General features: G+C 49.2%; 1 protein-coding gene across 48 annotated transcripts in view; it reads left to right on the forward strand.

The window, feature by feature from the left end:
- The window catches only part of DGLUCY (D-glutamate cyclase), a 164,134-nt gene that overhangs the window by 148,896 nt on the left and 1,531 nt on the right, over positions 1-13,707 (forward strand). For 27 of the 48 annotated variants that reach the window (XR_012416060.1, XR_012416067.1, XR_012416065.1 and 24 more), the window contains one exon: positions 4,595-4,746. The exons of 1 other annotated variant lie outside the window; for it this stretch is intronic. Coding sequence is in view for 35 of the 47 variants with exons in the window: in XM_005562016.4 (XP_005562073.4) it covers positions 4,595-4,746 (152 nt within the window). In the remaining 12 variants the exon portion in view is untranslated. Of the gene's footprint in view, positions 1-4,594; positions 4,747-6,689; positions 6,809-13,707 lie in introns of all 48 variants that reach the window. 20 more of the 48 variants (XR_012416061.1, XR_012416064.1, XM_065549230.2 and 17 more) reach the window with 1 other exon arrangement.

The raw sequence follows: 13,707 nt of genomic DNA on the forward strand, positions 1-13,707 counted from the left end.
AAAAGAAATGTAATATATACAGATTGGGAAGGAAGAAATAAAATTGTCTTTGCTTGCAGATGGCATGATCGTCTGTGTAGAAAATTCAAAAGAATCAACAAAATCTCCTAGAACTAATAAGTGATTATAGCATGGTTGCAAGATACAAAGTACTTTAATTGTATATGCCAGCAATGAACAAGTGGAATTTAAAATTAAAAACACATTACCATTTACATTAATCCCCCAAAATGAAATACTTAGGAATAAATCTAAAAATATGAAGAAAAATACAAAACACTGATGAAAGGTATCAAAAAAGAACTATATCAATGGAGAGATATTCCATGTTCATGGATAAGAAGACTCGATATTGTCAAGATGTCAGTTCTGCCAACTTTATCAATAAATTTTATGTAGTCCCAATCAAAATCCCAGTAAGTTATTTTATGGGTATCAACAACCTGATTCTAAAGTTTATATGAAGAGGCAAAAGATACAGAATAATAAACTGAATATTGAAAAAGAAGAACAAGATCAGAGAACTGACACTACCTGACTTTAAGACTTACTGTAAAGCTACAGTATTCAAGGCAGTGTGGTATTGGTGAAAGAATAAATCGGTCGATGGAACAGAATAGGCAGCCCAGAAGTAGACCCACACAAATAGGACCACACAATATTTGACAAAGGAGCACAGGCAATGCAATGGAGCAAACGTAGTCTTTTCAACAAATGGTGCTGGAACTGGAACTACTGGACATCCACATGAGAAAAAATGAATCTAGATGTATAGACCTTACATCCTTCGCAAGAATAAACTCAAAATGGATTATGGACTTAAACCTAAAACACAAAACTATAAAACTCCTATAAGATAACGTAGGAGAAAATTTGGATGAGCATGAATATGATTATGACCTCTTTTTATTTTAATTTTATTGATTGATTGATTGAGACCGTGTCTTGCTCTGTTGCCCAGGCTGGAGTGCAGTGGCATGAACTCAGCTGACTGCAACCTCCACCTCCTGGGTTCAAGTGATTCTCCTGCCTTGGCCTCCCGAGTAGCTGGGATTACAGGCACATGCCAACATGCCTGGCTAATTTTTGTATTTTTTTAGTAGAGATGGGGTTTCACCATGTTGGCCACACTGGTCTCAAACTCCTGACCTCAAGTGATCCATCTGCCTCGGCTTCCGAAAGTGCTGGGATTACAGGCGTGAGCCACCATGTCTGGCTGAGTATGACTTTTTAGATAACAACACCAAAGACATTATCCATGAAAGAAACAGTTGATAAGCTGGACTTCACTAAAGTTTCAAACTTCTGCCCTGCAAACGACAATGTTAAGAGAAGGAGAAGGCTGGGTGCAGTGACTCATAGCTATATAATCCTAACACTTTGGGAGACTAAGGCAGGAAGACCATTTGACGCTAGGAGTTTGAGACCAGCCTGGGCAATGTAGCGATAACTTGTCTCTACAAAAAAAGTTTTAAATATTAGCTGGGCTTAGGATATCTCTGTGTCTGTTTCCCAGTTTTCAAATGGAGATAATGACAGTACTTACACCTCACAAGCTTCTTGTAAGGACTCCAGGAACTAGTCTGTGTAAGGCATTTATAACAGTGCCACATGTTGTAAATATTCAATCAAAGAAGATACTCTATTCCATTCAATATAAGATGTCACTGATGGCCAGGCATAGTGGTTCATGCCTGTAATCCCAGCACTTTGGGCAGCCAAGGCAAGAGGATCACTTGAGTCCTAGAGTTCCAGGTTACAGTGAACTATGCTTGTGCCACTGCACTCTAGCCTGGGTGACAGAGTGAGACCCTGTCTTTATTTAAAAATGAAAAAAAGGCCGGGCGCTGTGGCTCACGCCTGTAATCCCAGCACTTTGGGAGGCCGAGGCAGGCAGATCACGAGGTCAGGAGATGGAGACCATCCTGGCTAACACGGTGAAACCCTGTCTCTACTAAAAATACAAAAATTAGCCGGGCGTGGTGGCGGGCGCCTGTGGTCCCAGCTACTCAGGAGGCTGAGGCAGGAGAATGGCGTGAACCCAGGAGGCGGAGCCCGCAGTGAGCCGAGATCACGCCACTGCACTCTAGCCTGGGCGACAGAGCGAGACTCCATCTCAAAAACAAATAAATAAATAAACAAAAAAATCCCAGCACTTTGGGAAGCCAAGGCAGGAGGGTCACTTGAGTCCAAGAGTTCCAGGTTACAGTGAGCTATGATTGTGCCACTGCACTCCAGCCTGGGTGACAGAGTGAGACCCTGTCTTTATTAAAAAATGAAAAAAGCCAGGCATGGTAGCTTATACCTGTAATCCCAGCACTTTGGGAGGCCAAGACAGGTGGATCATTTGAGGCCAGGAGTTCAGGACCAGCCTGGCCAACATAGTAAAACTCCATCTCTACTAAAAATACAAAACTTAGCTAGGCGTGTTGGTGTGCACCTGTAGACCCACCTACAGGGAGGCTGAGGGAGGAGAATCGCTTGAACCCAGGAAGCGGAGGTTGCAGTGAGCTGAGATCATGCCACTGCACTCCAGCATAGGCAACAGAGCAAAACTCTGTCTTTTAAGAAAAAAAAAATGTAATTGATGACAATAATTACCAATAACTTACATACTACTAAGAAAGGAAAACACAACCAATTGTAACTGTAAGATACTATCTCAATCTGTAATCTCAATTGAGATCTCAATTGTAATCTCAATTGTAATCTCAATCTGTAATTATAATTGAGATTACAATTAATCTCAATCTGTAATCTGAAATCTCAATTTCAGAGATGTAAGTGTAACAAAAGTACATCTTAAAATCAGTAAAATACAGTATTATTTTTAGCGCCTGGTGTTTACCTGCCACATTTTGATATATGCCTTGTATTTTCATGCCACATGCCTTTGTACTCACTGAAGATTGTTTGTTTGTTTGTTTGTTTGAGATGGAATCTTGGTCTGTTGCCCAGACTGGAGTGCAGTGGCACAATCTTGGCTCACTGCAACCTCCACCTCCCAGGTTCAAGTGGTTTTCCTGCCTCAGCCTCCTGAGTAGCTGGGATTACAGGCTCCTGCCACCAAGCCCTCCTGATTTTTGTACTTTTAGTAGAGATGGGGTTTCACCATGTTGGCCAGGCTGGTCTCCAACTCCTGACCTCAGGTGATCTGCCCATTTTGACCTCCCGAAGTGCTGAGATTACAGGCGTGAGCCGCCGCGCCTGGCCAAGGGGGTTTTTGTTAGTTTTTTGTTTGTTTTTTTAAAACTGGAATTACTCCCATTCCTCCACCCCTCTTCTGGCAAAATTTTACCCAACCTACAAGGCCCATATTAAAAGACCCATTTTCTGTGAATCTTTCCTAAACCAGTCAGAATGAGTGCCCCCTCCTCATGCTCTCATAATCCTGCATGAACATCTCAGTCACAGTGACCCGTGGCTGGTGGTGTGCACAGTCCCTCCTCTCCTGGACGGGAGTGACCTCTCTTTCGTGGTGCTCTGCACCTAGAGCTTAGCAGGGCCTTCATCAATTCTTCTTCAACTGCATGGAGAACTCAAGCAGGTTTCAGGGAAGAGCCAAGGAGATGGTCCCAAAACTGGGGAATAAGCCCTTTGGGCCTGTGATGGAAAAAGAAGGGAAGTCTGAGGCTGATTTGGGAGTGATCTTTGAGCACGTGAAGAGGCCATGTGATCCAGCGTGACGGGGCTGTTTCCTGCCCTCTGAGGGTGGACTTCTATGTGGCACAGGGGACTCAGCTCGGCCAGAAGGGGGAGTTTCTCCATGTTGAGTGTTTTGGAATGGGTTTCTCAGGTTATTGCCTAAACCTTTTTTTCTGATGGTCATTAGCAGGGTATTAAGTAGTTTAGAGCAAGGGTTTTCAAACTTTAGCTTGAATCAGACTCACATAGAGGGTTTATCAAAACTCAGTCAGGTGCACCTATAATCCCAGCTACTTGGGAGGCTGAGGCAGGAGGATCACTTGAGCCCAGGAGTTTGAGGGTCTACCCCAATGAGCTATGATCATGCTAGCCTGGGGGACAGAGGGAGACCCCATCACTAAAAAAATTGAAAATAAAAATAGGCCGGGTGCAGTGGCTCATGTCTGTAATCCCAAAACTTTGGGAGGCCGAGGTGGGTGGATCACAAGGTCACGAGTTTGAGACCAGCCTGGCCAATATGGTGAAACCCCGTCTCTTCTAAAAATATAAAAATTAGCTGGGCGTGGTGGCACACACCTGCAGTCCCAGCTGCTCAAGAGGCTGAGGCAGGATTGCTTGAACCCAGGAGGCAGAGGTTGCAGTGAGCCGAGATCGCACCACTACACTCCAGCCTGGGCGACAGAGCAAGACTTCGTCTCAAAAAATAATAATAATTATAAATAAAAATAAAGAAAATTCAGCTTGTTCCTCTCCCCTCCTCTCCTGCTGAGCTTTTTATTCAGTAGTTCTGGGCTGGGGCCAAAGAGTTCGTGTTTCTAGCAGGTTCCCAGGTGATACTGGTGCTACGGTTCTGGGGACGAGTCCTGAAGATAGTTCTGCTTCCTAGAAGCAGGCTGACAGACACACGACTTTTCCAATTCCATGATGGAATCTTGTTTTGCTGTTTTAGGTGTTTCTAACTGGGGAGGCTATGCCTTGGCCTGCGCGCTCTACATCCTGTACTCATGTGCCGTCCACAGTCAGTACCTGAGGAAAGCAGTCGGACCCTCCAGGGCACCTGGAGATCAGGCCTGGACACAGGCCCTCCCGTCGGTCATTAAGGTAACAAACCCCAGCCAGCCGCTCGCCTGGAAGCAGCTTTTACCCTGGATGAGCAGCAGGCCTGAGGTCCCAAGCCATAAGCCAAGGGCTGGCACCCTGCTGCCCCTCAAAAGCCAGAGGCAGAGCCAGTCTTGAAGCAGAGGTCTCCTGGATTGGGTGCCCTTTACACTACTCGTGGTCCTGAATCATATGTCAGGCCTGATCCAAGTGACCATATTCCTTCTAGTTTGACTTTAGATGAGTTGCTTAGCTTCTCTGAGCCTCATTTTCTTCATCTGTAAAATGGGTGCTGTCAGCATTGTTGAAGGAACCGAATGCTTGAAGTATCACCCATGGTGATACTTCGTACTGGTAGTGGTGGGCAGGTGTCCTGTCAGCCTCCTGCAAGGAATACACCACCCAGTGAGGCCACTAAAACCTCCAGAGTGAGTCAATCAGTCATACTAAGGAAAGTGCTAAGGGGGACAGACAAGGTGGGAAGAGAATCCTGTGGGCTGGAGGCTGCAAGGAATAAGCCGGGTAAAAGGAGAGGAATCCCAGTGGGAGGAATGGGGGGAGCAGAGGCTTGGGAGATGAGGGCAGGCTTCGGGATGGTTTGGGGGAGATAGCTCTTGAGGTGGAGAGCAGGAGGTAAGGGGTGAGGCAAAAGTAGAAGAGGGCTTCAGACCCCAGGGCCCATAAGGAGGACGTCCATGAGACCCTGAAGCTGTTTGCACAATTGTTCCTGTACATGTATTTTTCTGGGCAAGACTCTGTGGTTTCATCAGATTCTTCAAGTAGTCTGGGGCCATTAAGAATCCCTGGTCCAACTGGGTGTGGTGACTCGTGTCTCTCAGTACTTTGGGAGGTCAAGGCAGGAGGATCACCTGAGCCCAGAAGTTCAAGAACAGCCTGGACAACATGGTGAGACCTCGTCTCTAGAAAAAAAATTTAAAAATTAGCCGGGCCCGGCGGCATGCACCTGTAGTCCCAGCTACCTGGGAGGCTGAAGTGGGAGCATCGCTTGAGCCCAGGAATCCAAGGCTGCAGTGAACTATGTTCACACCACTGCACTCCAGCCTTGGAGACAGAGGGAGACCCTGTCTCAAAAAAAAAAAAAAAAAAAAAGAATCCCTGAGAAGGGACAGATCATATTAGCTGGGCCCAAGAACACTGTGACTTTCTCCTGAGGACTCTCCCTGAGAGGCAGCAGCAGGTAGCTTTTGTCTGAGCTCCTCCGACTGCAGAGCCCATGCTCTGAAGTGTGTGCAGTTCTAGGTACGCTCTAGCCCAGTGCAGAGGAAGGCCATCAACGTGTGCCTGTCTAACTTATGTGAACTCACACATGCATATGGGGAAAATGCAAAAGAGAGGTGGCCAGCGCCCAGCACCCAAGCCTGAGCAGCAAGGTGGCAGCGGGACTGGCCCTTCCTTCCTTGGTCCTCAATTTCCATGGCCCTCGTAGAGCAAGCCCCGCCCCTAACACCAATTCCAGGCTCTAACCCGCCTCCTCTGGGGCTCCTCAAAGAGATGGGACCCGCCCCTCCTGGAGGAGAAGCTGGTGGACCAGACTTACGGGACATCCACAGTGCCTCAGTCCCTAAGGGGACACCTGCTTGGAGAATCTTCCTGGGTAATTTGGACCTTGGGAAAATGGGGCCAAAGCTCTGACTTTCCATCTAAATCCTGGGTTAGATGTGACTCCACCTGTGAGCAGACAGCAGCCTGAGGGATTAGAGGTGGGTGTCGAAGGTTGTGGAAGAGGGTGTAGAAGGTCGGGGGAGATAGGAAGGCAAATCCAAGGGGCAGGAGGCTCCTGAGCACTGAGCCTGCAGAAGAGCCCGAGATTGGGTGGGCCATTGCTACAAGTCCCCTGCCAGTGGGCAGGCCCGATACCTCCCAACGTCTGCAACCAGACATCTGCATTGCTGCCTCTTTTCTGTCTTTTTTTTTTTTTGAGGCAGAGTTTCACTCTTGTCACCCAGGCTGGAGTACAGTGGCACAATCTTGGCTCACTGCAACCTCCACCCGCCAAGTTCGAGCAATTCTCCTGCCTTAGCCTCTCGAGTCACTGGGATTACAGGTACCTGCCACCATGCCTGGCTAATTTTTTTTATATTTTTAGTAGAGACAGGATTTCACCAAGTTGGCAAGGCTGGTCTTGAACTCCTGACCTCAGGTGATCCACCTGCCTCAGCCTCCCAAAGTGCTGGGATTCCAGGCGTGAGCCACCACGCCCAGGCTCTTTTCTGTCTTTCTTTTCTGTTGTCTTGCACCCTGTCTCTTCCCTTTTTCCTTCTGTCTGTCTCTCCCTCTCTGTTTCTCTGTGTCTTTCTCCTTCCTGCCTCTGGCCTCTTTTTCTCCCCAGCACCTGCCTGGATTGGTGGTGTCATTCCCATTTTACAGACAAGGGAGCTGGGGCTCTGAGAAGCCGGTGGCTTGCCTGAGACCACCCAGCTGAGAGGCAGAGCTGGGATCCGAGTCTAGGTCTCTGTGACTCCGTTCTCTGGGCTTTTCCCAATACCGCTCAGAAGTGTCCCAGTTCCTGGTAGTGCCAGGGAAGAGGGATGGGGGAGGGGAAGCTCAGGCAGCTGTGGTGACATTTTCAGAGGGAAATGGTCTGCCCTCGAGGGGCCCAGAGGGCCTTTTGTGCTTTCTTTATACTTCCTGGATCTGAACTGGAAAAAAACACGCATGGGCTGCTTCACACATGATTCCTGATTCACGCAGACACAAAAGAACAAATCCAGCCAAAGAAATCCACACACCCAACATGCAATGGAAACTTTGCCTTCTGCATTTCTACCCAGTCCTTCATAAATCGATTAATAATGTACCACCCTTATAAAGAACATAAAATGGGGATTTTTTTTTTCTTTTTTGAGACAGAGTCTCGTTCTGTCGCCCAGGCTGGAGTACAGTGGAGCAATCTCGTCTCACTGCAACCTCTGCCTCCCAGCTTTGAGCGATTCTCCGGCCTCAGTCTCCTGAGTAGCTGGGATTACAGATGCACGCCACCACACCTGGCTAATTTTTGTATTTTTAGTAGTGACAGGGTTTCACCATGTTGGCCAGGCTGGTCTTGAACTCCTGACTTAAAGTGATCTGCCTCAGCCTCGGCCTCCCAAAGTGCTGGGAATACAGGTGTGAGCCACCGTGCCTGGCCTAAAATGGGGATTTTTAAAAGCAAAAGCACAAACACATGTTTGTTGAGCCCCTCTCCTGGGCCAGGCCCAGGCTTGCTCTAGGGGACAATGAGGAGTCTCCCTGGGTGGGGGACTCAGGGTCCACTGGGGAGACTACACGTAACAGGCAGTTTCAGGAGCCAAGGTGTAATGGGCACAGTAAGCTTCAGTGGGAGGCCAGGCGTGGTGGCTCTCACCTGTATTCCCAGAACTTTGGGAGGCTGAGGCGGGCGGATCACTTGAGGCCAGGAGTTCAAGACCAGCCTGGCCAATATGGTGAAACCCCATCTCTACTGAAAATACAAAAATTAGCCAGGCGTGGTGGCGGGCGCCTGTAGTCCCAGCTATTCGAGAGGCTGAGACATGAGAATCACTTGAACTTGGGAGGCGGAGATTACAGTGAGCCATGATGACGCCACTGCACTCCAGTCTGGATGACAGAGTGAGACTCTGTCTCAAAAAAAAAAAAAAAAAAAATTTAAATTTTAAAAAAGCTTCTGTGGGAGCACAGAAAACAGTGCTTAGCTCAGAGAGTTCAGGGAAGGCTGCCTGGAGGAGGTGGCACTGAGCTGTCTTGAGGAGTGAGTAGGATATAAGTAGCCAGGTAAGGAAGGGTGGAAAACGCCTTCTAGGCAGCAGAAACCACATAAGCAAAGGTATGGGGACATGAAGCCATGCAGTGTGCAGGTGAAATAGCTAGAATCTAGAATAGCTAGAGTTCTGCGGGTCACTACGTGGGGGTCCTTGAGTCATCTAGAGATGCTGGGCAGAGCTGTGGCCTGAGCTAGTGGCAAAGCTTGATTGGTTGGGGCAGAGAAATGTCCCACAGCTCTGCTCAGTGAGTTGCATTTGGGGACACGGGTTCTTAGGGATCTGACTGTGAGTGTGGTAGAAGTGGGCACCTTGCCGGGGAGGCCAGGGAAGGTGGACACCACTACCCAGGCACACCTTGCCCACTCTGGCTCTTGGCCCAGGGGAGCCTCAGAGTGAGGGAGAGGCAGTGCCCTTGGGTTGTACTTGAGGGCAAGCATTCCTCAGACGTCATCAAGAGCCAATTGATGACACTTTACAGGGACACTCAGGTGGTATCTGCAAGGGCTGATAAGGAGGGCTTGGAGCTAAGGAGCTGGAGAACTTGGTCTTTCTCAGCTTGGGGGCCAAGATGCTGCCGTTTGGCAGGGAAACAGAGCTCTGGGCAGGGGTGGGTCCCTGGGAGGGACTGAAGGCCTCCAAGGATGAGGCCTTGGGAAGCCCCCTCATGGGGCCGTCTTCCCCTCAGCCTGATGGAGGCCTCAGACAGCAGACAGCCAGGCCGGCTCTGCCTGGATGCTGGTCTGGATTAGGGCCACTCTCTTCTCTGTACGTCTGTAGTTTGTAGACTTCTCTGTTTCCTAGGACCAAGTCCTTTATAAAAACATCTGGCCTGCCTTGGGTGAGTGAAGTGGTGGTTAGGAAGGTCACAGGCCCTGACTGACTGCCTGGTTCAAGTCCTGGCTCCACCCACTTCAGCCTTGAGCAAGTCTCCAACCTCAGCATTCCTCAGTTTCCTCGAGTAGGGTCATAACAGATCTACTTTTTGGGTGATTGCAAGATGAAATGAGTCCCTTTGTGTAAAGCACCTGGCATAGTGTCTGGCATGGATTAGTAGTAAGTGTTCAATAAATGCCAACCATCATTATCATCATCATCCTTTTATCATGACAAGGTCCTTTCTTTACTTCAGTCAGGCTGGGGCAGCTGTCAGGGTGTGATAGTGGCAGCAGGTGGCCTATGCCAAGGAGAGCTCCCACAGCCAGAGCAGAAGGAGGTGAAGGCCAAGACAGAGCTGGGGCCTCCAGATGCCGTATGGCATCACATGGGACTGCCTATCTTTCCCTGTGTGGCCGGGAGGCAGATGGAGCTGTTTCTCCCGCTGCCACACTCCCCAGCCCGGCCCAGGCAGCCAGCTCCCCCCTGCCTATTGCAAGGTGAGACCATGATTATACCAGCCCCATCTTGCTCCACGGGAAGCCTCAGCACCACGTTCCCGCCCGCCTCGTCATTGCCTGTGCCAGAGCCCAGGGCCAAGGGAGTGCCTCATCTCACATCCCAGCCCATCTCATGCCAGCCCTTTACAAGAGATCACAAAGAAGAGGCACTCCCTGGGAGGGGTGAGCCAATGCCAGGAAGCTGATGCCTGGGCAGGAAAGAGGCTAAGGAGACATGGGGCTCATGGTATAAACAAATACCAGGAAAGGTTTCCTGGACTTCCCCCACCTCAACCCAGTACTTGGGGAAGAGGAACACAGCAGCTGGGCCTGTTTTGCATCACTGCCTTGAAGTGGAGGCTGAAGGGGGCTGCCTGAGGGCTCTGGCCAGTCTCCCAGCCCCTCTCTGCTCCATCTCGGCTCCAGGGCAGTTACTGAGCACCCATGGTGAGCATGGATGTGCAATATTCCATCAGCCCAGGGCATAGCAGCCATGTGGGTTGGGGAAACAGAAGAGGACCCTGTTATTCACATGCCCAGTGGTAGGTAGGGAGTGAGGAGCCAAAGAGTGAGAGCTCTTGGAGGAACAAATGATGACTTATTTGTCCCTACTTCAGGGCCTGGCCCAGGGAAGGCACTCAGGAAATGTTGGATGGAGAGATGATTAATGCATGGATGGATGGTAGGAGGGATGGAGGGTTGGAGGGATGGATGGATAATGGATGGATGGATGGATGGAGGGATGGATGCATGGATGGATGGGTGGATGGATGGACGGATGGGTGGATGGAGGGATGAATGGATAATGGATGGATGCATAGTTTGATGGATGGATGGGTGGATGCAGGGATGGATGGATAGTGGATGGATGATGGATGGATGTATGGGTGGGTAGATGGGTGAGTGGATGGATGGGTGGATGATGGATGGATAGATGGATGGGTAGGTGGGTGGATGGAGGGATGGAGGGAGGGATGGATGCATAGATGGATGCATGCATGCATGGATGGATGGATAGATGGGTGAGCAGATGGAAGGATGAATGCTTTGATGGATCGGTGATGCAGAGAGGCAGGAATAGCCTTGGGCCTCATTCTGGGCTCCCATTCTCTTTCAGCACTTTCATTCTCCCTACTATTCTTTATAACTTTTTTTTTTTTTTTTGAGATGGAGTCTCGCTCTGTCCCCCATGCTGGAGCATAGTGGCCGGATCTCAGCTCACTGCAAGCTCCGCCTCCCGGGTTTACGCCATTCTCCTGCCTCAGCCTCCCGAGTAGCTGGTACTACAGGCGCCCGCCACCTCGCCCGGCTAGTTTTTTGTATTTTTTTTTAGTAGAGACGGGGTTTCACCGTGTTAGCCAGGATGGTCTTGATCTCCTGACCTCGTGATCCGCCCGTCTCGGCCTCCCAAAGTGCTGGGATTACAGGCTTGAGCCACCGCGCCCGGCCTTTATAACTTATTTTTGTTAAAGTATAATTAACATACAATAGTGTGTACACCTTAAGTGTACAGTTGGATGAATTTTTACATAGGTATACACCCTTGCAACCACCACCAAGATTAAGACACAAAACAGTTCCAACTTCCCAGAAGGCACCCCACTTTGAACAGCATCATCACCTCCCATAAATATCCACCCACCATGCTCCCATTGTGACTTAATAGCAAGCACCCGTACACTCAGCCTCTACACACTCAGCAATCCTGGGACCTCTGTCCCCATCCAAGCCCTGTCTACTCTCCCTCACTTGGGTCCTTCATTCCTCTCCTGCTCTGTTGTCTCAGCCTGGACTGGTGCAGTGGCCTCCGGGCCCCCTGCCCTCCAGCTGCTACCTGGTGATTCTCTTCCACCACTGTTACCACCTCTGCCTCTTAGAAGATGGCATGGTCATTCCGTGATTCTTGGAAATTTGCAGGGAGTAGCTATTGGCCCAGCTGGTCCCTGTGTCTCTTAGAGGCTGGGTGCCAGTCAGCTCCAAACCTGTTGGCTGATCACGTGCACCCTGAGTACCCCACAGCCCTTCCTGGAGGCCAGAAGGATGAGAATGGTGAGGGAAAACAGTGTACTATGAGGAAATGGCCCCAGGAGTCCCAGAAACATTCCCCCATAAAGAGAGGATATGACCAGTGGAGAAGAGAAGCGAGAGGAAAAAGCCCAAACAAAGGGCGGGAAATGCCATTCTGGGTGGGTAGCTCCTGAGAAGGGACTGTTGGACAAAGGACACATGTGAAAGTGGAAATGATTTAGGGCCCCCCTCCCACAGAGGAACATCCTTCTTGGCCCCCAGGGCAGAACAGAAATGTAGGCTCTCAGGCCAGCTGTGAAGAGACAGTTTGCAGTTGACATTTGCCAATGCTTTATTATTTAGAAAAAGTTATCAGTGAGTGACCCTCCAGGGCTCTCAGCTGGCTCATTTTTATTCTTTCATCACCTCTGATCCTAGTTGCCCCTTGTCTTAGCTCAAGCTGCTATTAAATAAAAAATGCTATAGACTAGGTGGCTTGAACAACAGAAATTTAGTTATCACAGTTCTAGAGGCTGGGAAGTCCAACATCAAGGTGCCAGTAGTTTTGATTCACTGGTGGGGACTCTGTTCCTGGCTTACAGATGGCCGCCTTCTTACTGTGTCTGCATATGGTGGAGAGAGCGAGAGCTCTGGTTTCTCTTTTTCTTATAAGAGCACTTATCCCATCATGAGGCCTCACTCTCATGACCTCATCTCAACCTTATTACCTCCCAAAGACCCCACTTTCAAATTCCAACAATTGAGGATTAGGTTCAGCATACAAAATTTGGGGGTACATATTCAGTCCATAACACCCCTTCTCCAGAAAATGTTCCCTGAGCCATACCAATAAGCTGGGTTGGGTGCCCCTGCTCTGTGCTGTGACATCCTGTACTATGACTACCTGATTACTCATCTAGACTATGAACCCCATGGGGCAGGAACCATGTCACATTCACCACTGTATCCCTGGTTCAGGGCCTGGCACATACACAGCAGGTGTTCAGTAAACCTTTGATCAATGGTGGGATGAATGAGCAAATGCCTGAGCAGGGAGAGAGCCTTGTTATATCTGTCCTAATGTCGTGTTCTAGATTCCTTAGGTTCCTTCCTCTCACCTCTTGCCTTTGTTTGTGGAGGAGGAAGAAGACAGGGAGGAGGAAGAGGCGGAAGAGGAGGAGGAGGAGGGAGAAGAGGAAGGATGTGTTTGACTTGCTTTATGCCTTCACTTAAGACTCACTGTCCTTAGGGGAACTTGAGCTGTTCACTAGGGACAGACACATTAGTGGCTTAGGCAAGTGGTTCTTTGGGACTCTATTTTTGGAAGGAGGGGGATGGAAGAGGATCAAACCACTTTTTTTTTTTTTTTTTTTTTTACCAGCAGGAAAGCAAAGGGAGAAAGCACTAGGCTAAATGCCAGAAGACCTAGCTCTGCCAATAAAATCAGCCTCATTTTGTGAATACCTATTGTGTGCCAAGGACCCTGCTAGGTGCTTTGCTTGCACTTAATCCTCAGAACAACCCTCTAAAGGAGGCAGGATGAGTACTTTTATCATCACCCTCCCCATTTTACAGATAAGCACACTGAGGCACAGAAAAATTAAAATTCCTGCCAGGAAAGACTCAAGTCAGATCTGTCTGAGCCCCAAACCACTCTGCCTGCTAGGCCCTGGGCTGCGGCTTCAGGATGGGGGCTTGTATTCTCTGTGGCTCTGCTACACCTAGATGCTCCCACTCCCACAGTCACACTGGTCATGTCTAGAAGGCAACAGCAGCAGGATTTGGCACGTGCCCCACATTAGGCTAACAGAGGTCGCAGAAGA

The sequence above is a fragment of the Macaca fascicularis genome, chromosome 7, assembly GCF_037993035.2.
Source record: "Macaca fascicularis isolate 582-1 chromosome 7, T2T-MFA8v1.1".
NCBI lineage: Eukaryota > Metazoa > Chordata > Mammalia > Primates > Cercopithecidae > Macaca > Macaca fascicularis.